This window comes from Macaca mulatta, chromosome X (assembly GCF_049350105.2).
Source record: "Macaca mulatta isolate MMU2019108-1 chromosome X, T2T-MMU8v2.0, whole genome shotgun sequence".
Taxonomy (NCBI): domain Eukaryota; kingdom Metazoa; phylum Chordata; class Mammalia; order Primates; family Cercopithecidae; genus Macaca; species Macaca mulatta.
Genome location: NC_133426.1, coordinates 29,519,628 through 29,545,426, shown reverse-complemented (window position 1 = coordinate 29,545,426; position 25,799 = coordinate 29,519,628). Strand labels below are relative to the sequence as shown.

The window sequence follows — 25,799 nt, the reverse complement described above, 5'->3', positions numbered from 1 at the left end:
GAGCCTACTGGCTCCACAGTGCAACAGTATTTTGTAGTATCAACTCTGGATTTACCAATCAAGAGATTAGACACTGAGGTTACTGGACTGAAACTACCCATTACACATGTTTTATTTGGCCAAGATGGTATTAACAATAAATTTAAAATTGTATAGGTAGAAAATGTTTTCCCCACTTCACCATGGTCTCCATTCTCCTTTACAGCATTACATCTGGCCTCACTTTACTTATTCACACTACGTGAACTTGATTTTATAATCCATTCTCTAGCTCTAGAAAGCATATTAATTTTTTCCTAAAAATGTCTTTAACAGGTGAGAATCTGCCATTTGGTTTGTGGTTGACATCAGGTTCAAGGCTGGAAGACAACATACTACGCAGGCTCAGAGACAGCAGAGAGATGAATGCAGGTCTAGAGGTGAGACGTATGCACTACAGATACACAGGAAAGGATGTCAGTATTAGTTGGGAGAAGAGGAATGGAAGAGTTTTCAGCCCAAAAGAGACTGCATTCAAATGCATCAGGATGGGTCATTCTACCCTCACAAAGTTAATTAAGAGGCATAATAAAGATGACAGCTAAATTAATGAGATGGATTAACAAAGCATGTTAAATTAAACAAATATTGAATATTTAATATGAAAAGATGGACTCCATAATAACCATTGCTTTTTTCCCCTATCTTTGTCTGTTAAAAGCCCCATTACCAGCCTCACCACCCACCCACCACTACATCTACGTACTCACACAAAAATACAGGCTTCTTCATCACAGGAGAGAGACACACAGCAGCCACCAAGCTAATGTCTCTCACCTCTAATGCCATAGTAATCCGTCCAAAATTTAGACCTGTATCTCAATCTAGGCCAATCAGGATTTCTCCTTAGGCAATTTCAAGTTCTTGCTAGAGTTCCAAACCCACATTTTGTCCTGGTTAGAATAACTGAGCAAAATATTCCTTCACCCTGTATGCCTTCCTCTCCTCACCCAGACCCACCACTCTCCACCCCTATACAAAATGATGACATGCAGAAAGAAGTAGGGAAGAAAGAGAACAGTCGAGCATTATTCAAGTTCTTCTTAAGGCCAGCACCACTCCTGTCTTTTAAGTGATGTGTCACTTAGCCCAGAGCTCTAACTATGAAGTATTAAATCCTGTGATTCTTCAAGTTTAAATTGCTTAGACACAGGAAGATGACCCCTCAAAAAAATCCCCAATTTAACTTTTGCTTGAAAGAGCCCTCCATTTGAGACAGAAATAAAATTTCTGGATTATTTCCCTTCTAAATTATGTATATATTGCCTCAGTTCTCTATTTCAGTTCATGCATATAGTGACTGAAAGAAAATACAATCCAGTACTTTCTGCCCTGTTGACAGTCAACAGTAGGATTCCCTCTTTTTTCTTTTTCTTTTTTTTTTTTTTTTGAGACGATGTCTTGCTCTGTCACCCAGGCTGGAGTGCAGTGGCCGGATCTCAGGTCACTGCAAGCTCCGCCTCCCGCGTTCACGCCATTCTCCTGCCTCAGCCTCCCGAGTAGCTGGGACTACAGGCACCCGCCACCATGCCCGGCTACTTTTTTGTATTTTTAGTAGAGACGGGGTTTCACTGTATTAGCCAGGATGGTCTCGATTTCCTGACCTCGTGATCCACCCGCCTCAGCCTCCCAAAGTGCTGGGATTACAGGTGTGAGCCACTGCGCCTGGTCAGGATTCCCTCTTGATTGAACATGTCTTTCATAATAGTCACCGATGTTCTCTGTGACATGTAACTTCTCCTGAAGCTGAAATCTCATGTATTCATCTAATATAAGATTCACTCATTTTATTTAGCTCCCATTACATAAAAAGCTTACTCTCACTCTGCAATTTGCAGCAAGTCCTAATAAAGAGCATTGGAGTGACAATACATTATTTATGGTAAATAGAGACAGGGTTATTAAAAAAAAATCATTACAAATTACATTCATGTTGAATATGGTGAACCTGATTTAAAAAACAAATTATATTTATGCCAAAGAACAATATCTTGTTTAAGTCTTTTAATCAACATTGTACATGCTATGTAATTCTGAAAGAAATATTCATACTACTTATAAAGAGGCATTAAAAACTACTTATAAATAGGTATAAATACAATAAGCAGAGTGCATAAAACTAGTCTAATTGCACCCCAAATATTTCAGTCAAAAATAGGTACATTTACAGAAAGTAGTAACAACTTTTAATCATTTAATTAAAACGTCTTAAAGTTGCCAAGATAATTGACATGATCATCATCAGAAATACATGTTCATCAGAAACATTAAATTTCTTTCTTTTAAGAAGAGAAAATAAAAATACTTTGTTTTCTGAACTTTCTTTCCCTAAGCTATTTCACATAATGGTAATGGCTTCTTACTGAATATTTGTGGTAATAATCTCAAATTTTCCTAGGACCTGCCGTATTGTAAGTATCCTATTTCTAGTGATGGCTTGATGTGACAGGATGCACTCAATTTTATTTTTCCAGAAAAGCAATGCATTCTGCTTTGCTTTTTTCCTACTGAAAGAGCCGCCATTCTATAAATGTTCTCAACAGGCAAGTCCAAAGTGGGTACTCTGCTTTTACTAAACTAGAAACAAAAACTCAGACAGTGAGAAAGTCTGTAGCTTCACTGGAGAGAAGTGGAAGGGAGAGGAAATTATTCACTCTCTTGGACTTTTAAGCAACTTCCTGGCTTTCTGTCATGCTTGTTGTAGACCAGTGGGAGGTATCTTCTCATAAGACCATGAAGCCAATACTTATTTTAAAACAGATGAATTTTGGAAAACAAATTTTTTTTATCAAGATTGTTTTCCTTTCATAATTCAATTAGTATATGTTATAATGAAATTTTGTACATTTTCATTACAAAATTAAATAAAGATCCTTGGCATTTCTAAAAAAGTAGTGTTGGCCGGGCACGGTGGCTCACGCCTGTAATCCCAGGACTTTGGGAAGCAGAGGCTGGCGGATCACGAGGTCAGAAGATTGAGACCATCCTGGCTAACACGGGGAAACCCCGTGTCTACTAAAAATACAAAAAAAATTAGCCAGGCGTGGTGGCAGGCGCCTGTAGTTCCAGCAACTCAGGAGGCTGAGATGGGAGAATGGCATGAACCCGGGAGGCAGAGCTTGCAGTGAGCAGAGATCGCTCCACTGCACTCCAGCCTGGGCGACACAGCGAGACTCCATCTCAAACAAACAAACAAACAAACAAACAAACAAAAGGAGTATTGAACTTATGTGTGGTGAATTAGAAGGAAGCCTCTTCATGAAGTTTTGCTATGGGTCTTAGGTTTTAAAGCCTTATGGACACCCTGTGTATGGGACTCATGTAAATATCTGGCATGTTTTGGAGCACATGTTTAAGTACATTTTGGTAATAGCTTCATTCATAAAGCTGCAAATCAAGTGGCACTGTATATACTTTTATATTTAAAAGAAAAAATTATTAAACATATATGAATACATTAAGATAAAAGAAGTGATTGCCAGAATGATATAATGAAAGTCATACAAATTTTAGAAGAATCAAAATACAAGATGTTCTTTTTAAACTTGGAAATAAGAACTCTCATCACAGTTATAGAAAAACAAGTGACACCATGGGCAGTTATCCTGTTAGGGTATATTTCAACAAAACCAAGGCAGATAAGGTAGTACGATGGCACTCAAAGTATATCCCTTATGAAAATAAACTATTTTGTCATAATTGGACATGAGATATTCTGGTTACTTAAGTTTTCTACCTTACAAAATATATTTTCAAAGAATTAGATTAAAACCAAATAGTGTTGATTCTGAAGCTGGTGAGTAAAATGTAATATTTCCTCAGAGAAGGCAGAAAGTCACAATGGGGACATTTGTTTCCATTAATAAACAAGGGGAAGTCACACATGGTAATGGGTGGATGATCCTTTTTCTGGGTTGGTTAGAGGTGCCACTTGCAGTTTCATATCGATGAACCTCATCTTACGAAAATGTAAAAATCTACATTACCACAGGGAAAAGTTACGGAGGTGATCATTCAATTACAAAAGGGTTCTTATTTAAATTATTCACACAGAGTTACTTTAAATAGCGTATTTTCTTTGTGCATATAAATCTTTCATTGATCATTAGTTGCTTAAAAGAGAAGGGAGGACAGAGCCTCTTAAACCTGACATGTTAAGCCACTGCTAATTGAAAATCAATCAGAAATGAAGGGAACACTTCTCTGAAATTATGATGATTCAATTTAGCCACGAATCTGTGGGAACATACTAAGTTGGTAAAGTAAGGTTTGACAGGAATGCTAAGTGTTTTAACATGAAAGCATAAAATACTGGTAACCTATCTTTATAATCTTATTCAAGCACCGGTTATTTTTCATGAAGAGTGCATATAATTTAGAAATCCTTAGTTATTTAGCCAAAATTCGAGAGGAAATTTATGGATGAACATATCTCTTTATATTCAAACTTCAAATGATGTGGATCTTTTTATAGTTTCTATTTTAATGGACATCAGTCATGTAGTGCATATTCTTATTCTGAAACCTCTTTCAATATTCTACAACATAATGTTCTTTGATCGGTTTATTTCTGATAAATTGGCACTTACTTTGCAAATTCAGGAGTAGTTCTTGTTAACATAGGATACTCACTGTATTTTTCTACGCTAGTAAAGTTCAATCATTAAGAATGACTTAGAAAGCTTTGTGATAACAGTGTTTGTCAGGGGAAAAGCAGCATTTTTTTTTGGTATAAAATGATATGACTATCATCAAAACCTTCATGAAGAACTTGACAGGCATAATAGTGTAAAATTATTTTCCAGATCTCTTGTTTTAAAAAATATTATACCTGAATTTCCTCTGTTTATAAAAGAGAAATTTTTTTACTCTTATTTTTGCCTTGATGGTCATTTATAAATTCATGTGGCATAGTGTCCTTTAAATTATCATTTTCTTTAAATAAGAATATAAATAAATTTCTTCTGTTATAACTATGTACTTACTACATGCATTTGGCTAGACTTGATGAATTAAGTAATCTAAAATCAGTAATTTCTATAATTAAAAAGTTTCATTGAATTACAAAAATTTAGTATGCATATTGCATCCTTAAAGGGGAGATGGAAATACATTTTCTAAAATCTTATTTATCCTGTAATGAAGCCTGTATCTGCTGCCATAGTATGATACTGTAGTAAGAATATAAGCATGATCAAACAAAGCATTGACATTCAAAATGCATTTCAGGAATCTTCTATATACAGTACTCTTTTATAGCATTCAAATGTCTCAAATACTAACAGCAAACATGTATTGACTACTTAATATATGCCATGTAATGTATTAACTTTTACATGCATTATCTGATCAAATACTCGCATTACCTCCAGAGAGGTAGTACTATCTTGGTACCATTTTTATTGATTAGGAAACTGAAAGCTGGTTGTTCAAGGTCACACCAGAAGTAAGTGGTGGCACTAAATTGTCACATAGGTCTGTGTGAGACTTCAACTTGGAGCCACTACTGTACACTGACTCTTAATTATAACAACAAAAACATTAATAATGATAATATGATGATCACAAGGATGATGATAATGGCAATAACAAGCTTTTGTAAATTTTTTATGTAAAAAACATGTAGCCATTTTGGGTCTCCATTTTCTCATCAATAAATGAAAAAGGTTTAGCCAGGTGCGGTGGCTCATGCCTGTAATCCCAGGACTTTGGGAGGCCAAGGCAGGCAGATCACGAGATCAGGAGTTCAAGACCAGCCTGGCCAACATGGTGAAACCCCATCTCTACTATAAATACAAAAATTAGCTGGGCGTGGTGGTGGATGCCTGCAATCCCAGCTACTCGGGAGGCTGAGGCAGGATAATCGCTTGAACCCAGGAGGCGGAGGCTGCAGTGAGCCAGGATGGTGCCATTGCATTCCAGCCTGGGCGACAGAGCAAGACTCTGTCTCAAAAAAAGAAAGAAAAAGGTTTGACCTGATAACTTCCAGACCCCCTCCACCTCCTAAAGTTCTTCATTTAGAATAGGGAAGATTTATACCTATATAACTTCTTAACTGACTGATAACAAATAAAACAGTAGTCTTAGTGCTGTAGCAAAAGAGTAATATGCATAATATGTGTCAGTGTCCAGCATGGGGACTAGACCGGGAGCTGGAAGCTTAAATGGACTCTCTGCATTGCTCTGTGACAGCACTCTTTCGTGGGTCTTTTCTTTGTTCTTCTTTCCCTTCTGGACCTTTTGAAAAGTAAGTGAACAAGAAAACTCACACTGTCTCTGTCCCAGTTTTTAAAGCCTTTAAACAAGTGCTTCGATGTAAATTTGCTTAAATTCCTTATAGATGCTGGATATGAGACCTTTGTCAGATATACAGTTTGCAAATACTTTCTCCCATTCTGCAGGTTTTCTGTTTACAAAGAGCTAAAAACAGACCTAACATTTGACCCAGCAATCCCATTACTGGATATATACCCAAAGGAATATAAATCCTTCTATCATAAAGGCACATGAATGCGTATGTTCATTGCAGCACTATTCACAAGAGCAAAGACACAGAATCAGTCTAAATGTCCATCAATAGCAGATTAGATTTTTTAAAAAGTGGTACATATACACCAGAGACTACTATGCAGGCATAAAAAAAGAATGAGATCATGTCCTTTGCAGGGACATGGATGGGGCTGGAGTCCATTATCCTTAGCAAACTAATGCACGAACAGAAAACCAAATACTGCATGTTCTCACTTATAAGTGGGAGCTAAATCATGAGAACACATGGACACAAAGAGAGGGAACAACCGACACTGGGGCCTACCTGAGGGTGGAAGGTGGGAGGAGAGAGAGGAGAAGAAAAAATAACTATTGGGTACTAGGCTTAGTACCTGAGACACAAAATAATCTATACAACAAACTCCTGTGACACAAGTTTACTTATATAACAAACCTACAAATGTGCCCCTGAACCTAAAATAAAAGTTTTTTTTAAAAAAGTGCTTTAACTGACTTCCAAACTTTTGGATATCATTGGCCCACAGGAGCTGTTCTTACCTTCACGTCCATCTTTTTTATGGGATTGCAAACCTGTCCTAGAACTAGGGCTTGACTACTTAAAACTTTTTTTTTTTTAATTTTTGGAGACAAGGTCTCACTCTGTCACGGAGGCTGGAGCGCAGTGGCACAATCATGGCTCACTGCAGCTTCAATCACCCCAGCTCAAGTGATCCTCCCACCTCAGTTTCCCAAGTAGCTGGGACTACAGGTGCATGCCAACACACCAAGCTAATTTTTGTATATTTGTAGATATGAGGTCTCACTATATTGACCAGGCTGATCTCAAACTCCTGAGCTCAAGGGATTGGCCTGCCTCAGCCTCCCAAAGTGCTGGGATACCAGGCGTGAGTGACCGTGACTGGTCCTGACCACTTAAAACTTAAAAAGCAATTTCAACTTCTACTTAGATAGCAGTTTTTAAAGCAAACATGCAAAGTTGTATTTCCTTCCAAACCCATTTCTCCTCTCTGTCACCAAAAAGTGACTGAATTTGGGAATCTGAGATAATCATATAAGTTAGGTCACACAATGACCTAAACATACGAATACTAGTTTCCATTTATTGATTTATCGCCTGTTTAATGATATATGATAATAACTTAAATACTGGTATGGCAAATATTCCTTTTTAGGTCAGTCACAATTTTTAGGGTACTTTTTGGTTTCAAAAGTAAGATAGACTACGAGAGCTGTTAAGAGTTACCACTTTCATGTACCTGGGGATGATAAATTTGGATTCAGTAGAATTGAATGCCATAGTTTAAATAATTATAATACCAGTCTGTATTTATCTTTCCATGGTTTAATTATTATGTCTATTTGTCCAAAAGCTTTAATTTATGTCTAACACGTTTATTTCAGAAACTAGAAATATGCTGATTGGTATGTCTTTATTCTTAAGTGGGCAAAAAGAACCACATTTTCCATAAAAAGCTTGGACTTGGGATATTATTGTTTTTCTCCTAGTAGAAAGGGAAGTTTTATGGTTTTTTAATTTGTGTTTGTTGGTGAAAATATTCTTGTATATGCTCTATGATCCAGTAAAATCAAATCAATGGCCTTACATTTGCTTATGACAACCAGTAGCATAAACGTAGATGAGAAAATCTGGCCGATACCGACTTTCCTATCTCTGGGAACTGTCATATTTACATCACTTGTACAACTCAGCAAAACAATAATTTTTAGAATCAACAGTATTACCTGACACTTTCAGAATTGGGTATCAAATTCAACACTTAAATAATGTTGTTTCTAGAGTATTTATATTAAGTATTTTCTCACCCTAGAGAGGAAACAAAAAGATTTCCCAAGTTTACTAATACAGAGTAGTAACGATTCAGAAAAGGTGTGGTCAATTATGATCTATAATAAAATGTATAGACATTTTCCTTTGGTCTATTCCAAATCTAAAATTCTGCAACTACAGTATGGTGGAACAAGCCAAGGAGTGCTAATTAATTTCTAGTTTGACATTTTATTTTAATTAGCCTATAGTTAAATTGGATAAAATTGCATATATTGGATAAAATGTGTATCCTTTTACTAAGGTCTATGTTTAAAAATTTGAAGTTTCTTTATGTCCTCAACCATTTTCCTCCAGATGTTAGAATCTGGTGAATCCTTGTTACCCACTCAGATACAAAAAATGCTTGCTTTTTAATAAGCTTAACAACGAGAATAAATTAGTAAAGAAAAATAAGAGTACGGTTGGGCAGCTTACACCATGAAATCTACACATTATATTCTCTTGCAGAAAATTTAGAGATGTGTGTCCTTTGTGTTGTGAACAACTTATTGTCAATTAGTGTTTATTGACATTCCATGTGCCCAGAGTACATCACAAAATTACCGGTTACTGTATTAAGAAACATAGAATCTGGAGGAAGGTCCTCGTTGAGCATTAGGATGAGCAAGAGAAGAAAATGGATGGAGATTAGAGACATTCAATTAGGTTGGTATGTTTTCTCAAGGGTAGGCATTTACCTAAATGGGCTAGATCTTTCAAATATGGATAAACTCAAAGAGCTGCCACTTGTACTTAATGAGTGAAGAGAGAAAAAGAGGTAAAAGAGAGGAGAGAGAAGTGAATTTAATATCAAAGAAGAGATCTTTAAGAGTTTTATGTTATAAAGATATATCCTTTTATTAATTTTGTTAAAGATTAAGTGGTATTTATACTTATTACATACTTCTGGTGAGAGTTTATACAACTTCTCTGGTAAGAATTCTGAAAATATGTACTAAAAACCTTTAACAAAATTATTTCTACCAGTATTTTTACTTTTAGAAATGTGTTCTGTTGAGATAATTATAAAGTCAGGGGGAAAATGTATAGGTAAAGACCATCACATTATTTATAATAACAAAAATGTGAAGATTTCAAATTTCCAGCAATATATATGAAATTATATGACATTCACATCGGCCATTAAAAGGATATTTTGTGAGAATATTTAATAGGAGCAGAATGTGTTTATAATATAGAGTGTAAGAAAAAGATTCTTTTCTCTATTTCCCCAAAATTTTTACCATTAACCTTTATAATTATTTTAAAGCCAACACTGACATTTAAATAAAGTGATACCCGTATCTAGATAAGCAATTAATGATAATTTTCAGTGAATTCTGAGTTGTAAAATATAATCTGTATCATTAGGTCAAGGGTAGGGTGGATTTCTACTCTTTGAAAGTTTGGTAGCGATGGAATATGCTATCTGTTCTGGAAGGTTCTGAAAGTGGGCTCCTGGCCATAACAGGCAGGCCACATCTCTGAATGACATTCTGAGGGCTCAGGTTTAGCAAGACAATTGTGTCTGTCTTTTGATTCTCTTGACTATAGTAGTCTGAAAAAATACTCAGCCTCACCTCCCAGATTGACTTTCAGAACAGTACAGTGAAATTTCTGGGCCTTTTGCCCCCAAAAAGTGCTACTCATATATTTGCTGATGCCTGAAAGTTATGTAAAATGGACAATGTTCTTTTTTTAACATTTAGAAATAACATACAGGTGCCACTTAAAATGGAAATGCCAGGTTGTGACCACATATTGATTGAAATTCAAACTCGACAATTTACATATTTTATGTGAATTTAGTTTCCATTATATGATGTTTTCCTAAAAAATCTTTTAGTGCTTTCTTTCTACAATAAAAGAATTTAAATGACCACTATCAAATCCTTTCCAGTTTAAAAAGATGAAGGAATTAGAAGAACAGGACACAAGGGATATAGAAAATGGGAAATGTAGGCATGGCTAGCAAATGGCAGAGAAAATGAATTTGAAGATGAAGAGCAAATCCATGCGCTTCATGATTATATCAAAGTTCATTATTAATGAATTACATATATTTGTGAGCAAACTAGAGAATCTATGGACACACAGTTACTAGGGTTGATTGGATATGTGTGTAACTTAACTAGGATGCTCAAGTTAGGTCACCAGACATGTACAAGCTCAGCTTTGTGTAATTCCTGATGATTTTTCTTATAATGTAACTCTTACAAGAGTTTGGTTATCCTCTGAGGTCAACTCTCAATTTGGGAACAAGTGGAGGCAAACCTCTGAATACTTTGACAGTACAATTCTGTTGAAGGTTTTCATCTTCTCATAAGAGAGTAAGTTATAAGTTCCCCATCATGGGTGCAGTCCACCCTCTTCACTCCAACCCATGACTCTTCACTCAGTCCCTCTTTCTTAGGATTTCTATCATATTTTGAACCTGCTGAATAGGTAGTTTTGTCAATTGTGGAAAGGGCAAAAATTAAATCCTTAAGAAAATGAAAAGTCAAAATACATATTTTGGAAAAAATGTATATTTTAGGCACCTCATCTCAAGTCTTTTTTGTCTTTAATATTCTTTCCTATTTTCACTTACCCTTTTTGATTCACCTACTAGCAATGCTAGCAAAGTAGCAACAACACTATTAAGGTAGTTACTTCAAATCAACTGTTGCTCACAAATCCAAGGATTAAGGTTGAATTTCTCTAACTAGAAAATGATTTACCTGTACACTATGAACCAAAATCATAAAACAACAAAATAAGTTGCTTAAAAGAATCCACTAGTTTAGTCAGTGGTTAAAGAGACCTCATGCTCCTTTCTGAGTGACAATAAAGGATTTAAGAGAACTTTTTGAAGCATTTTAGTAACAGACATGCCCATATTTCTTCAAATGAATGTATAGTCACTTCCAATTTGCATAAGAAATTTCCATATTTTTAACTTGCTGTGGTTAGTCTTAGTGACTTTGTTCAAGAGAAGGTAAAGTTTTAAATATAGCTTTAGCAATTATTTTATTTTGTTAAACACTGTGGTAAGAGGTAGAGAACAATCTAACTTATTACAAATTCAAGGACAATAAAAAGAAACCCTATGGGCAACAATCAACCATAAAATTCTTTTAATTATATCGTCAAGCAAAGGCATACAATTAATTTTATTTTTAATGTGTTCATAATAGTAACTGGTACCATAAAACCCTTCGTTCTTGGCCCAAAATGTTTATAGTTTTATGTAACTCCTTAGAAATACATCTTCCTATGAATTATTGAAAGATCAGTATGAGCATGGCTACTTATGAGAATTTATATATAAAAATGTATTCAAAATATAGCAATAAATTCTAATGTAATTAAGGATGCCATGGCATGCATAAAGTGCATGATAAAATTTGAGTACATCTATTTGCTTCATATGTGGCATTGTTTTAATGCTATTTATAATCTTCCATCTCAAAATAACAGCAATTATAATACTTCTTGCATATATATGACATTAATTCAAAAGGCTTGAATCAAATAAAGATATTAACTGCACCATTACAAACAAATCTTTTCTGCCAAAGTTTATGGTATATGCATGCATACTACATTTCAAATAAAATAAGACCTAAGAGAATATAACAGAATTACTATGTATATATTTATAATTAAGAGAGAAATTTTTCATAATTTGGTATAACTGAACATAGCTAAATCAAACTCAAAATTTCTAGATGAACCTCTAAGATAAGTCAGAATTCTGATTTGTATATAATTGTATATTTTTTCAAAACATATTTTGTCTATAGCCTTATGTCCCAAATCTGCTAGTCCCTTAACCAAAAGTCACTTGGTCATATTTTATTAATATATTATCCAAAATATAACTAGCAAAATTTATATTATATTTGATTACACTTAAAATGTTTTTTAACCATAATGGTGACATTTATTTTAATAAATTGAATCTTTTCCCCTAAATTTCAGAAATTGCATCTTAACCTATTAATAGATATTATAAATCAAATTGTTCCATAGTGCCTGTTTGAAAACCAATTCAAACCTTATAAGATAGCACTGCAATACCATCACTAAAATCATCAGTCTATTTCATTTTCCAATAACCATCTAAATAGCATGTGAGGTTTTACATCCATATGTCCAACTGGGTCCTAAGGCACGCACCACAAGGAATGAAATGGCTAGGTATGCTAGCATTTTCTAACTCTATTCCCTATGAATACAAATGGATTTAGCTGCGAGTATTACATTGGGTTACAATCTAGGCTTATTAACTGTCACAATGTAATGAGAACAGTATATTAACTAGAATTAAGGAATTACTCACCCAGCTGGGTCTCCTGAATTGTCAGTTTACTTTCCATAGGATACAAAAGCTTGGGTGGCTTATCAGTCAGAGGGGCTGAAAAACAACAACAATAATAATACAGAGACTTATGGTTATGCTGCATAAAACTAAAAGATAGAATACAGTCTATTTTCCCAAATATTTTTCATTTTCAAAGTAGTATTAAAGCACTCCACCAAGTAACGATGAACATACTGCAGATAACACCTTCAGGCAAGCTGAAAAGCTATTAGATTGTACATGAGTAAAATGTAACACTTACAGATTGACAGTCACACGACACTAATGAATTAGTGTCAGGATTGGTCAGTCCCTGTGAACATATAACTGTGTTTCAGAAAGCATTTTCAATTTGTTCTTTGTTTTACTTTTAATGGGATGTCCTATATTTTTTTCTGTGTTAATTAAAGCACACATGATATATGTGGCATGTGTTACAATGATTTTTTTGGCATAAAGTTGTCTCATTATTCTTAATTCCATTCCTAGTTTCCATATCCTAGATCACATCATTTCAAAACCTGCCACTTAGTTATTACATTAAGTATTTCCTACATACATAATCTAAGTGAGGTAGATGTGGCATTAAATTAGCACAAGTACAAGCATGCACACCCACACCAAAGGAATATTTTAAATGATGTTTTCCATTTAGTCTAAACTCTTTCTTACTATTATCCATTACATTTTATAGTGTTTTTTGCTAATTTGCATGATATACTCTCTTCGATTTTAAGCTTCTACACATTTCTGCTCTGTGCTCTCGTCAATTTCAATTATCAGCCCATAAATCTAAGAGTTTGTCATTAGGAATCTTGAAGATAGGTTTTCCATTGCATACTTCATTCCTAGCCAAACTAGACTATATCTGGATTTTAGTCAGTTCTCCTTCATTTAGCCTCCTCACTCTGCCCTGCCCTCTCTAATAGAATTGCCTAGGTCCCTTGAAACCTGTCCCTGAAATTTCTACTCTGTATCAAGTATATAAATTATCAATTAATGATTGCTAAACTAAATGTTTTTGCTTTGAGGGTTTTCTTTCCTCTTTGCCAAGTGGACATGCCAGCTTGGTTGATAACTGGAAGGCTAATCTAGGCAGAACTGTGGAGTTGACCACATATACTTATCACCAGAGGGTTCAAGAATTCAAGCTTTAGCAGCTTGCCTCCTCTTCTCTTTAAAGGAAAACACATTAAGTACAAAGAAATGACGTACCCCAAGTCAGAGAATAAAAGGAATGAGTTTCGAGTTTTAGTTTGGAAGAACAACCTCATATATGATTGATAGCTTTTGTTCATAGCTAACGGAATAATTATCCATTCATCTTTATTACTATTTAACAAGAGGATAGAAATAAAGGGCAAAGGAAAGTTTGGGTAATAGGATGAGATCAATCGCTTTGAAATTCTTCTCAAAGATATGACATCACTCTGATTAATCTTTAATACTCTTATTTCCTGCCTAAAGTGATCTTAATGGATTTTATTTTTCTACTGCCTAAATAATCAGCTTATTCACTAAATATTGGCAAAATAGTTTGCCATTAATAGATTGGAAATCTACATTTCTTAGACTCTGGTTATCTAATGGTTTCAGTGAATTTCAAAAGCAAATATGGTATCTAAATAAGTGTTGTATTCAGTAAATTATGTCAGTTTAAATAATCTTGTAATTATGTAGTTACAAGTAGACAACTTGACAGTTTTTCACAGAAAGCAGCTGAGAGAACTGTTCCCTGTTCAAATGCACACCACATTAGTTTGCAGTAAGGCAAAAAATAAAGATCTCTAGAGAAAGATAATAAAACTGTATGCAGTACATTTGTTCAGAAATACAAAATGGTTTTGTGGTTCTCCATCATAACCCACCACCCACTTGATGGCATAATGTTACCACATCCTTAACATCTTTCATATTACTTTCATGTGGCAAACTAGATGTTAGTAAAGGAATTCTTTAAAGCTCAGTCATGGAATTATAGAACGCTGAAGCCAGGAAGAATTATATGCTTATTAAGTTCTTTGATTTGGAAACTGTGTTCTCTAACATGGTATGATTTTCACCATGTCCCTCTGAGTAGGTGGAGTTTGGGGGTGCCCACTGGGCTCAGTTCCCTGCCTTGTTGTGCCACCCACTTCTCTTTGACAAAGGTAGCTCTGCTTTTATTCTACCTTATACATCAGTATTTCACCCAAGATGTTGACCAAACAAATCCAATTCAATTGATATATATTAAACATAATAATGTGCCAGATATTATGATAGAGGGTCTGTAATATCTTTAGTTTCTGCCCTTATACCTTACAAGTGCTTTGTAGTTAAAAAAATTAATAAAAATTTAAAAATAAATTTTATTTTAATAAAAAAATCTTAACGTTTTAAAAAAACTGGACTGATTCAATTCTCTTATTTTAGAGATCAAAGATCTGAGGTACAAAAAGATCAAAAGGCTTGCCAAAGATAACAGAGCAAATTCAAGCTAGAATCCTTCCTAGATCTTTTCCTCCCCATTCTTTGTTATGTGCTCCTTGGAAAATTCTGTCAAGCAAATATTGCATGGGTCTGTGCAGTCTCCCCTCAAGGTGTGTGCAATCTGTTAGAAGAGTGGAAACATGCAACTAAATAATCATAACCTAGAGCAGAGAGATCTTGCAGTGCAATCTGTCATCATCTATAAGTGTCATGTGTTGGTATTATGACGAGTATCAGTTGGATACAGTTCTCATGTGATTTTCCTGTCTTTGATAGAAGTGAAGGGAAACTTCCAGAGACCACAACAGCTGAGCCACTGATCTGACACATTGTCAAAATGACTGTGAAAAGGAGGTGATTGCTAAAGCTAAGATGTAGTTCAGGTCTACAGTCACCTGAGGATGACCAATTTTGCTGTCACAAAGGAAGAACATGAGCTCAATTTTCCATTATTTGAATGTTTCTGGAACATTATGGTATTTCATAAATATTAGTTGGATTCAACTGACAGAAGACAGAACTGGAAAACAAATGCGGCTATGGTAGTGACCAATTAAGATGAACATACACACAACCACAAAAACGCTCTTTATTTTCTGCATTGGCAAAGGTGGAACTAGAAGGAAATTCAAACAAATTACAATTTAAAAAGAAATGTTCTTAGCATTAGACCATGACTAAGCCAACTGGCTTTTTATAGTTAAGAAAACAACTTGTGTTACGGAGGCATTTCTCTCTTCCTTGAAAACACCTATACACACATATGGACACTCACTCACAAATGGAAATCACTTTGAAAACTAAACAAAGTGTAACAGTAATGATATGAAGCACAAGGTAATTTTAAATCCTAATCATATTTTGTCTACAAAAACCCACAGCAATTATAGTAGAGATTTTTCTCTCACTAATTTTGCATTAAACATAGCTTTGTATTCACCATAAAAAGTATTTTCAAGACTTCATTTTATTCTTCAGAACATCCTATTAACAACGGTAAAGCTTTAGAGTCATTTACAATAATAGCAGACCTCTTTTACAGAGTTATTAATGTTTCTGTTGACAAAACTGTTATGCATAATAGAAGGAAAATTTTAAGGACACTAATTTCTCTTACTAGCTACCAGTTAGAGAAACATCTAGAAGTCAGTATACATGAAGATGTGTACAGGATTGATTCCCTATCTATATTAAGTTTCCCTGAGTATTCATAAAGGGATATAGCGTGTCCCTCTTTTCCCCATCCCTTTTACACTTGAGCTATGGAACAGTAAAAAGTAAAACACTATCTTCCTAAAACAAAAATGACAACACCAGGGTAAAGAGGCCAAGATTCTTGAGTCTTTCTAAAGATCTTAACGTGGAGAGAAATGTGAGTTGTCTATAATACATGCACCTTTCTCTGTTGAACAATCACCTCTTTAAAATTTAATTTTAATCCTTCACATACTAATCCCTTAAATACTACTGAGAATACTTGATACATTTTGGATATCTATACTTATCGTACCATAAAATGTTTCTTTCAAAATCATATGTAATTTTCATAATGTATTTTAACTAGTTCCCTTCACTTGGTTTCTTAGAAGCATTGTGGTAGAGTAGGAAAGATTTCACACAGTTAGTGTTCAAGGAAACCGGTCTAACAGTTCCTGATTCTACCTTATTTGTTTGGCAAGTTGGATAAATTATTTAACATCTCTTAGTCTCAGTCTTTTTATATGGAGAATGTGACATAAATAGTCTTCCTGTGTGAATTATCATGAGAATTTAATAGGAAAACGGATTAAGTTCTTGCATATAGTAGATGGAAAATAAATCTGTTCTAATTATATCCATCAAAGTTTGGGACAATAGCATTTAGCAGCCTAGATAGCCTGACAAGAAAAATATTACTATTTGTGAAATAATGAACTGGACGTCCAACCAAAGGATCAAAAGGGGTTTAGACCCCTGATTTAAGAATCATTAACACTTTCCACATTACTTTCCATAGCAGGGAGATTGATCTATACTCAACAAATCAATTCAACAAAAATATTTTAAAGACTTTTAAATATGCAAGAAAATGTACAAGGATTATAAGGGGATCAAATGTAAACAAAACATAGCATTTAGTCCTGAAGGAGCTTATAATCTAGATAATTATAAATACATCCATATTCCAATTTCAAAAGCACTTATGAAGGACCTAAAATAGTCAGTACTAAATTAGAGATAAAAGAATGAGTAAGACATAGAGTCATTCATAAGGATGTTCATAGATGAGAGCGTATTTATGTTGCACTGTGGCGAGTGCTATACTCAGAGAGAACTTTTTGGTGACCTCATTTAAATCCACCAACTAAAACTGGTCACAAAAAATATTCACAGATTTATACAGCTGACAATAAAACATGCTTTGTGCAATTGCACTGACTCACTCCATTTTACAATAGGCTGTTTGTGCATTTTTTTTTTTTAACTTAAAAGAACTGACAAACAACTGCCTGTGTTCACAGATAGTCAGGGGAACTTGGATCACCCATAATGCTTCAACCTCTGAATGACTCAAGAGTGGAATTTCAGTTTTGCTTTCTTTGGCCTGGAATGCTTTAACATTAGTTTCTAATACTGGAGCATACATCTTGTGAGAGCTGTAGAATGAAAACACAATCTCATGGTCCTTGCTGAAGAAGGAAATGGATAGAAGAAAACATCAACATTTACTAGGTGAATCCACTTGGGGTGAAAGGGGTGCTCTAGTTTTCACTTATCTCTAATGCTTTGGGGTTGGCAACATTTCTCCTTTCTGTTGCAAATAATTATGGTGACTAACCACAAAGTCATGGAGATTCAGGAGCCTCAAAGAGTGAGGAGTGTCTAAGCAACTGAACAGAAAGGTGTGGGGAGATCAGTTGATGACTAAACTAACAACATATACAAGGTAACTTTGACTTAAGAGTCATGCCAAGGAGACAGAACAAATACTTCCAAGGAAGTAACTCATAATATATCTATCAAAATACATGTATTTAGGAAAGCCAAGGAATTCATTTGGCTAGCTTTGATACTTAGTATTTTGTTCATTTAATTTGATACGTGTGGTTTGTAGTTAAACTATAAAAATATTCATTTATTCATTCAAAAAATATTTTATAAAGTATTTCCTCTCTACCACGCACTGGGGGCTCTAACAGTGAACAAGACAGACAAATTTATCCTTTCATAAAGCCTGCATTCCAGAGAAGGAGAAACAAAAAAATCATATAAATGGATAGACACATAATATAAGGTCAGGTGATTACAAGTACTATGAACATTAAAGCAGCTATAGAGACTAACGTAAGTGCTACTTTAGAGAAAACTGTCAGGAAAGCTTGCTCTGAGGATCATTTGAAACCTATCTGTGAGAAGGGAAGAAGTGAGTCATATCAATACCTGGAGGATGTTTATGCCAGGCAGAGAGAAGAGCAAGTTCAAAGGTGCTGAGATGGAGTATACTTGGCATGCTTAAGAGAGGGCAAAGAATGTCATTGTATCTATAATGATGTAAAAAAAGAGTGATAATGAATTCAAAGATAGCCACTGGTCGATGCAGGAAGGGCCTTATAGAACGTGGAAAGGACTTGGGTTTTATTCTAAGCACACTAGGAATGCTTTGGAGAGTTTTAAAAATAAGAGAGCCCCAAGTAGCATGTGTACCAGAGGTATCACTGGCATTTTGGTGTTCAAGTCTGGGAGAATGAAGTGGTGTGGAGGCAGAGAGGCAGAATGGAGGCAGGAAGGCAGGGAGGAAGATGTTGGGGCAGTCCAATGAAAGGTGATGACACAGTGTTCGTGGTGGAAGTGGTAGAATTCTTTTCCCTTCAGTATCTATTTGGTAGGTAGAACTAACACAATTTACTGATTGACTAGATGTGAATAGTAAATGAATGTCCATGAGTTAAGGGGGATGATCTCTAGTTATGAGCTTGAGCAGATACATGAATGGTGGTAGCATTTAACCATATGTGGAGACAACGTAAGAGAAGCAGGATTATGGGGGATTAATTATCCAGAGACAAGTTTTTATAAATCAGTTTAGTCACCTCTTTTTATCCATACGGACTAATTTTACTATTCAGTGTTGATTTATATTTCTAAAATGTAAAGCATTGACTGATGACTCATCTCCTTGTAATTCCCCAAAGGGAAGTGGTCTTGGAAAGTTTCATATTTTAGGCTAATGTCATAGTCATTTATTGTGAGATATACTCTGGCTAATTTCTACTATCCTTCACTTATTGAATAGGGAAACGTCGAAAGCCTTTCCACTCAGGTCTGGAACAAGACAAAGATGTCCACTTTTACCACTTGTATTCACCATAGTACTGGAAGTCTTTGCAAGAACAATTAGCCAATAGAAAGAAATAAATGGCATTCAAATTGGAAAGAAGTCAAATTATCCTTACTTGCTGATGACATGATCTTATACTTAGAAAAATCTAAAAACTCCACCAAAAACCTCTTAGATTTGATAAATGAATTCAGTGAAGTTGCAGGATAATAATCAACATACAAAAATTAGTAGCATTTCTATACACAAATAATTAGCTCAGAACGAAATCCCCTTTACAATAGCACAAAAAAATAGAATACCTATGAATAAGTTTAACCAAGGAGATGAAAGATCTCTACAAGGAAAACTATAAAACACTGATGAAGAAAGTTGAAGAGGATGCAAACAAATGAAAAGACATCCCACACTCATATTATAGACTGGAAGAATTAATATCATTAAAATGACCATACTGCCCAAAGCAATTGACAGATTCATTGCAATCCTATCAAAGTACTAATGTCATTTTTCACAGAAGTAGAAAAAAGCAATCCTAAAATTCATATGGAACAAAATAGAGCCCAAGGAGCCAAAGCAATACTAATCAAAAAGAACAAAGTTGGAGGCATCACGCTACTTGAGTTCAAATTGTACTACAAAGCAATAGTAACCAATACAGAATGGTACTGGCACAAAAACAAACGCATACACCAATGGAACAGAATAGAGAGCCCAGAAACAAACCCATGCACTTACAGTCAACTCATTTTTTGACAAAGGCACCAGGAACGTACATTGGGGAAAAGATAGTCTCTTTAATAAATGATGTGGGAAAACTGGATATTCATATTCAGAAAAATAGATACCCATCTTTTACCATATACAAAAATAAACTCAAAATAGATTAAAGACTTAAATATAAGATTTGAAACTATAAAACTGCTAGACAAAAACATTGGGGAAATGCTAGGGGAGATTGGTCTGGGCGAAGATTTTTTGGTTAAGACCTCAAAAGCACAGGCAACCAAAGCAAAAACAGACAATTGAGATTACATTAGGCTACAAAGCTTTTGCACAGCGAAGGAAACAGTTAACAAAGTGAAGAGACAACCTACAAAATGGAAGAAATTATCTCAAATGATCCATCCGACAAGTGATATGGTTGGCTCTTCGTCCCCACCCAAATCTCATGTCGAATTGTAATCCTCAATGTTGGAGGAGGGGCCTCGTGGGAGGTGACTGGATCATGGGGGCGGACTTCTCACTTGCTGTTCTCATGATAGTGAGTGAGTTCTCAGGAGATCTGGTTGATTAAAAGTATGTAGCAGTTCCCCCTTCGCTCTCTCTCTCCTGCTCTGCCATATGAAGATGTGCCTGCTTCTTCATCTTCTGCCTGATTGTAAATTTCCTGTGGCCTCCCCAGCCATGCTTCCTGTACAGCCTGCAGAACTGTGAGTCAATTAAAACTCTTTTCTTCATAAATTACCCAGTCTCAGGTAGTTCCTTATATGAATGCAAGAATGAACTAATACACAAGGGATTAGTAAGTAGAATATATAAAGAGCTCAAACAACTCAATAGCACAAATCTTCCCCCAAAAATCAAATTATCCCATAAGAAAATCAGCAAAGGAGCCAAATAGATATTTCTTAAAAGAAAACATGCAAATGGCTAACAGATATATGAAAAAAAAAATGTTCAAATCAACTAATCATCTGAGAAATGCAAATTAAAACCACAAAGAGCTGTAATACCAGCTACATGGGAGGCTGAGGCAGGAGAATCGCTTGAACCCGCAAGGCGGGGGTTGCAGTGAGCTGAGATCGTGCCATTGCACTCTAGCCTGGGCAACAACAGCAAAACTCTGTCTCAAAACAAAAACAAAAACAAAAACAAAAACCACGAAGAGAAATTTCAGCCCAGCTAGAAATGCTATTTATTATCAAAAAGACAAAAAAATAACAAATGTTGGAGAGGCTGCAGAGAAAAGTGAATGCCTGTACACTGTTGGTGGAAATGTAAAGTAGTACAGCCATTGTGGAAAACTCTACAGAGTTTCCTCAACATACTAAAAAGAAAATGTGGCATATGTACACAACGGAATATTATTCAGCAATAAAATAATATGAAATTCTGCCATTTGCAGCAAGATAGATGAAAAGTCATTATATTAAGTAAAATAAGCCAGGCACAGAAAGAAAAATATCATATTTTCTCACTCATATGTGAGAGCAAAACAAGTGAATCTTACGAAGGTAGAGAATAGAATGACTGTTATGAGAGGCTGCGGAGGGGGTGATGAAGAGAAGTTGATTAACATGTACAAAAATATAGTTAGATAGAAGGAATAAATTCTAGTACTGTATTGTACAGCAGGAAAATTATAATTAGGAATATTTTATTGCATATATCATAATAGCCAGAAGAGAAGAATTGTAATGTTCCCACCAACATAAAGAATTGGTAAATATTTGAGATGATGGCTATCCCCATTACCCTGATTTGATCATTACACATTGTCTACATTCATGAAAATATCACATATACCCCAAAATGTATACAATTATGACACATCAATAAAAAGTATACACCCAAATTTATTTTTTGACTAATATAAACAGGGTCCTGCTTATCCAAGTTCCTAAGAACAATTCTCCAGTACTTCCTTAGTTCACTGATATGTGGAACATATCTAATTGGCAAATTGGATATAATCACGATTAATTTAGTTTGCTCTCTTTAAAAAATATTTATTATGAAGTACTGTCCTAACATATGAGTTACGGAATTTACATTTAGTTGCTATCCAGTATCTTGATAAACCTCCAAGGTAAAAGAAACAATGAAAATACTCTATTCATTATTTTCATAATGGAATTACTCAAGAATACCAAAGGAAACTGTGGTCAACATGGAGATAATGTCAAGGTTCAGGGTCTCTATTCATTTTTCACCTTCTACATTTGTCCTTTATGCCACAGCTTTCATTGTCTCCAGCCCTGTTTAATGCACCAAGACTCACGACAGATCCCAGAACACATTTAATCACTCAGTAAACCCTGATTCTGACCAAATGAGTGGAGAAAAACATGGAGGGTAAACAAAAGAGAGTATCACTAGATATAGAATAAATAAAGGTGGTTCAGTGTTTTAAAATTTCACGTTTAAAACAATTGCTGCAGTAGATTTTGCATAACTGTTGTGAGGATGAATTCCAACTGATTGCATGACTAATTTCAGCCATTTTAAATAAATTTGTGTGTAGTCAACGCTAAAGAAAAAATGGTGAGAAAAATGAAACAATATATAATTATCGAGAGAAATGATGATGAAGCATAGGAAAAGGATGCTGATTGATGTAAAAGCTATAATCAAGTAGGTGAGCATGCCAACTACTGTTTTCACTTCTATTGACAGGCAAAAAAAAAAAAAAATAATAACAACAGTCACTAATTATCTTCTAGGAACAATAGTCTATTCCAAGAAATTATGTATCCTGTGAGGGAAAGCATCTCTAGCAATGAGGAAGTATGCAAAATGATCATAGCATATCTTTTTTCTTCTTTCTATTAGCAGATAAAAGGCCTTCAGAAATGAAAAAGGATAACTCCCAAGTTATTTAGAAATGCTTATCAAAATAAAATTTTGGAATACAAAAAACGTACAATGTTACTGTGAAAGTCAGAACATTGTAAATTCTCTGCTTATCTCAAGATACCACAAAAAGACATTATATTTCTAAGTATAGTATAATGTAATTTAATGACCTTCCAGATTATACTGAGTTGGTTTATATATACTTGTGCTTCTGAAGAAGATATTTACATTTCTTGGTATTCTGTTCTTGATACACAGTCCTGCATGATTACTCATTGGCATGGTTTTATGACAGTGGTTCTCAACTGAGATTGTCACAATTGGTAGGGGGTGTTACTTGACCATGGACGCTGCTAGAGATCTTACAATGCACAGGAAAGATGTACGCAAGAATTATCCGGCCCTAGATGTCAATACTGCTCAATAATTCCGAGGTTGAAAAATTCTGCCGTATGCTAGCCACATACTAAAAGTGGTTTTATTACCTCTATTTCAAACCAGAAATGGTCAGGAAAGTTCAATTTTCTGGTAGACATAAAGCTATTGTTAACACGGAGCTGTTGAAACATAGTGGTGGAAGCTGCAGCCTGGGCTGTCGTAGAGTGGACCACAGCCATGAAGGAAGCCATGAAGGGTTTAGAACCTTGTACAGGCTTAGGAACCAGAAAGATCAGGTATGACAGGGTACGGGGGAAAGATGCAAGGCCAAAATGAGAAGGACTGATGAAAATTCGTATAAAGAATGAGTAACCTACTCTTTCGTCTTCCAAATCCCCATATGAAGAATGACTACCACCACAATCTCTTCTCTCCACCCAAACAACTGAAAATCAAGAGGTTCTTCTCTAAAAATATTCAATAAGCCACTTAATGTAGAAAAGCAAAGCCATTCGTGAACTTCAGAAATAATTCCAATGTATTTCAAAACATTTAGCTTATGACACAATTCACAACTGCAAAAATATGGAACCAGCCTACACATCTATCAACCAATGAGTGGATAAAGAAAATATGGTGGATAAATATATATATAATGAAATACCTACTCAGCCATAAAAAGGAATGAAATAATGGCATTCACAGCACCCTGGATGGAGCTGAAGACCATTATTCTAAGTGAAGTAACTCAGTAATAGAAAACCAAACATTGTATGTTCTCACTTATAAGTGGGAGCTAAGATATGAGGACACAAACACATAAGAATGATATAATGGACTCTGGGGAGTTGGGGGAAGGATGGGAGGGGAGTGAGGGATCAAAGTGAGGCTCTCATTATGATAGTGGACTGAAAAAAGGTAAGCATTCTAGAAGCCTCTTTAATGCTGTAACCAAAAAGATACTGAATTTTAATAAGCATGGCCTACATTGAAATTCAAGGTTTATAAATATAAAACAATTTTTAATTTTTGTAGTAATTACATAAAATCTTAGAGATGTTCTTTAGAATGACATTTTAAAACAGCCCAAATCTTATAAAAATAACTTCATATTTGCATAAAATATAGGAACATAAAGTTAACCAAATAATTTTACTACTACTACAATGCATTTCTCAAGATGAATTAAACTTCATTGGTGGTCTGAAGGCAATATACATTAGGGGCAATGATACTGATACGGTTTGGCTGTGTCCCTCACCAAATCTCATGTTGAATTGTAGCTCCCATAATTCCCACATGTCGTGGGAGGAGGGACCCAGTGGGAGGCAACTGAATCATGGGGGCGGGTCTTTCCCATGCTATTCCTGTGATAGTGAATAAGTCTCATGACATCTCATGGTTTTATAAATGGGAGTTCCCCTACACAAGCTTTCTTGCCCGCTGCCATGTAAGATGTTACTTTGCTTCTCCTTTGCCTTCTGCCATGATTGTGAGGCCTCCTCAGTCATGTAGAACTGTAAGTCCATTAAACCTCTTTTTCTTTATAAATTACCCAGTCTTGGGTGTGTCTTTAATTAGCAGCATGAGAACAAACTAATACAAATACTATATTTTTGTATATTAATATATTCAACTTCAGTACTTGCTTTAACTTTCTTGACCTCTGTCAATGATTAGGCTGCATCAGGAGATGATAGCACAGGTTCTTTTGATATTCTGTGCATCTAAGATAACCTGTTTACACTTGGAACCCTGAAATGCCAATATAATAGTAATATAAATATTGTGCATTAAATTGAAAAGCTACTTTAATTTGGTGGCATTACTGCTTTTTTAAAAAAAACCTCCAGATTATTAGCCTCTCTCACTTCCTTTCTTTTTTCCTTCCTTCCTCTCACCCTCCCTCAATCCACCATTTCCTTTCATCCTTCCTTTCTTACCAAGAAGTATATGTGAAGGCAGACTGAAAACAAACATTTTATTTATTCTATCCTGGATACAGCAAAAATGATAATAATAATAAGAGCCCTAATTTTCCATTCATTCTTTTGTTCAACAAATAGAACACCTGTAAGTTACTTGCATAGATCATCATCACTTTTCTCTGTTTATACTAATTGTTATGATTCATTTAACTAACACTGTTGGAAGAGTCAGTTTATGCAAACAATTATTTAGCAAATAATAATCTCCCACCAAATAAGATTTCAAGTAGTTTCAACACTCTAAAAGCTTACTAAAGAGGTCCTATGGTGGTTTTCTATTGTTTCATAAAACAAGTCTATCACAAGTCATTAAAAACATGATTATTACCAAAAATAAGAAGT

General features: G+C 34.9%; 1 protein-coding gene across 1 annotated transcript in view; it reads right to left on the bottom strand.

Moving 5' to 3' along the window:
- Window positions 1-25,799, bottom strand: part of IL1RAPL1 (interleukin 1 receptor accessory protein like 1) — a 1,400,950-nt gene that overhangs the window by 289,215 nt on the left and 1,085,936 nt on the right. The window contains exon 6 of the mRNA XM_015127123.3: window positions 12,702-12,776. Coding sequence (XP_014982609.1) covers window positions 12,702-12,776 — 75 coding nt within the window. The remainder of the gene's footprint in view (window positions 1-12,701; window positions 12,777-25,799) is intronic.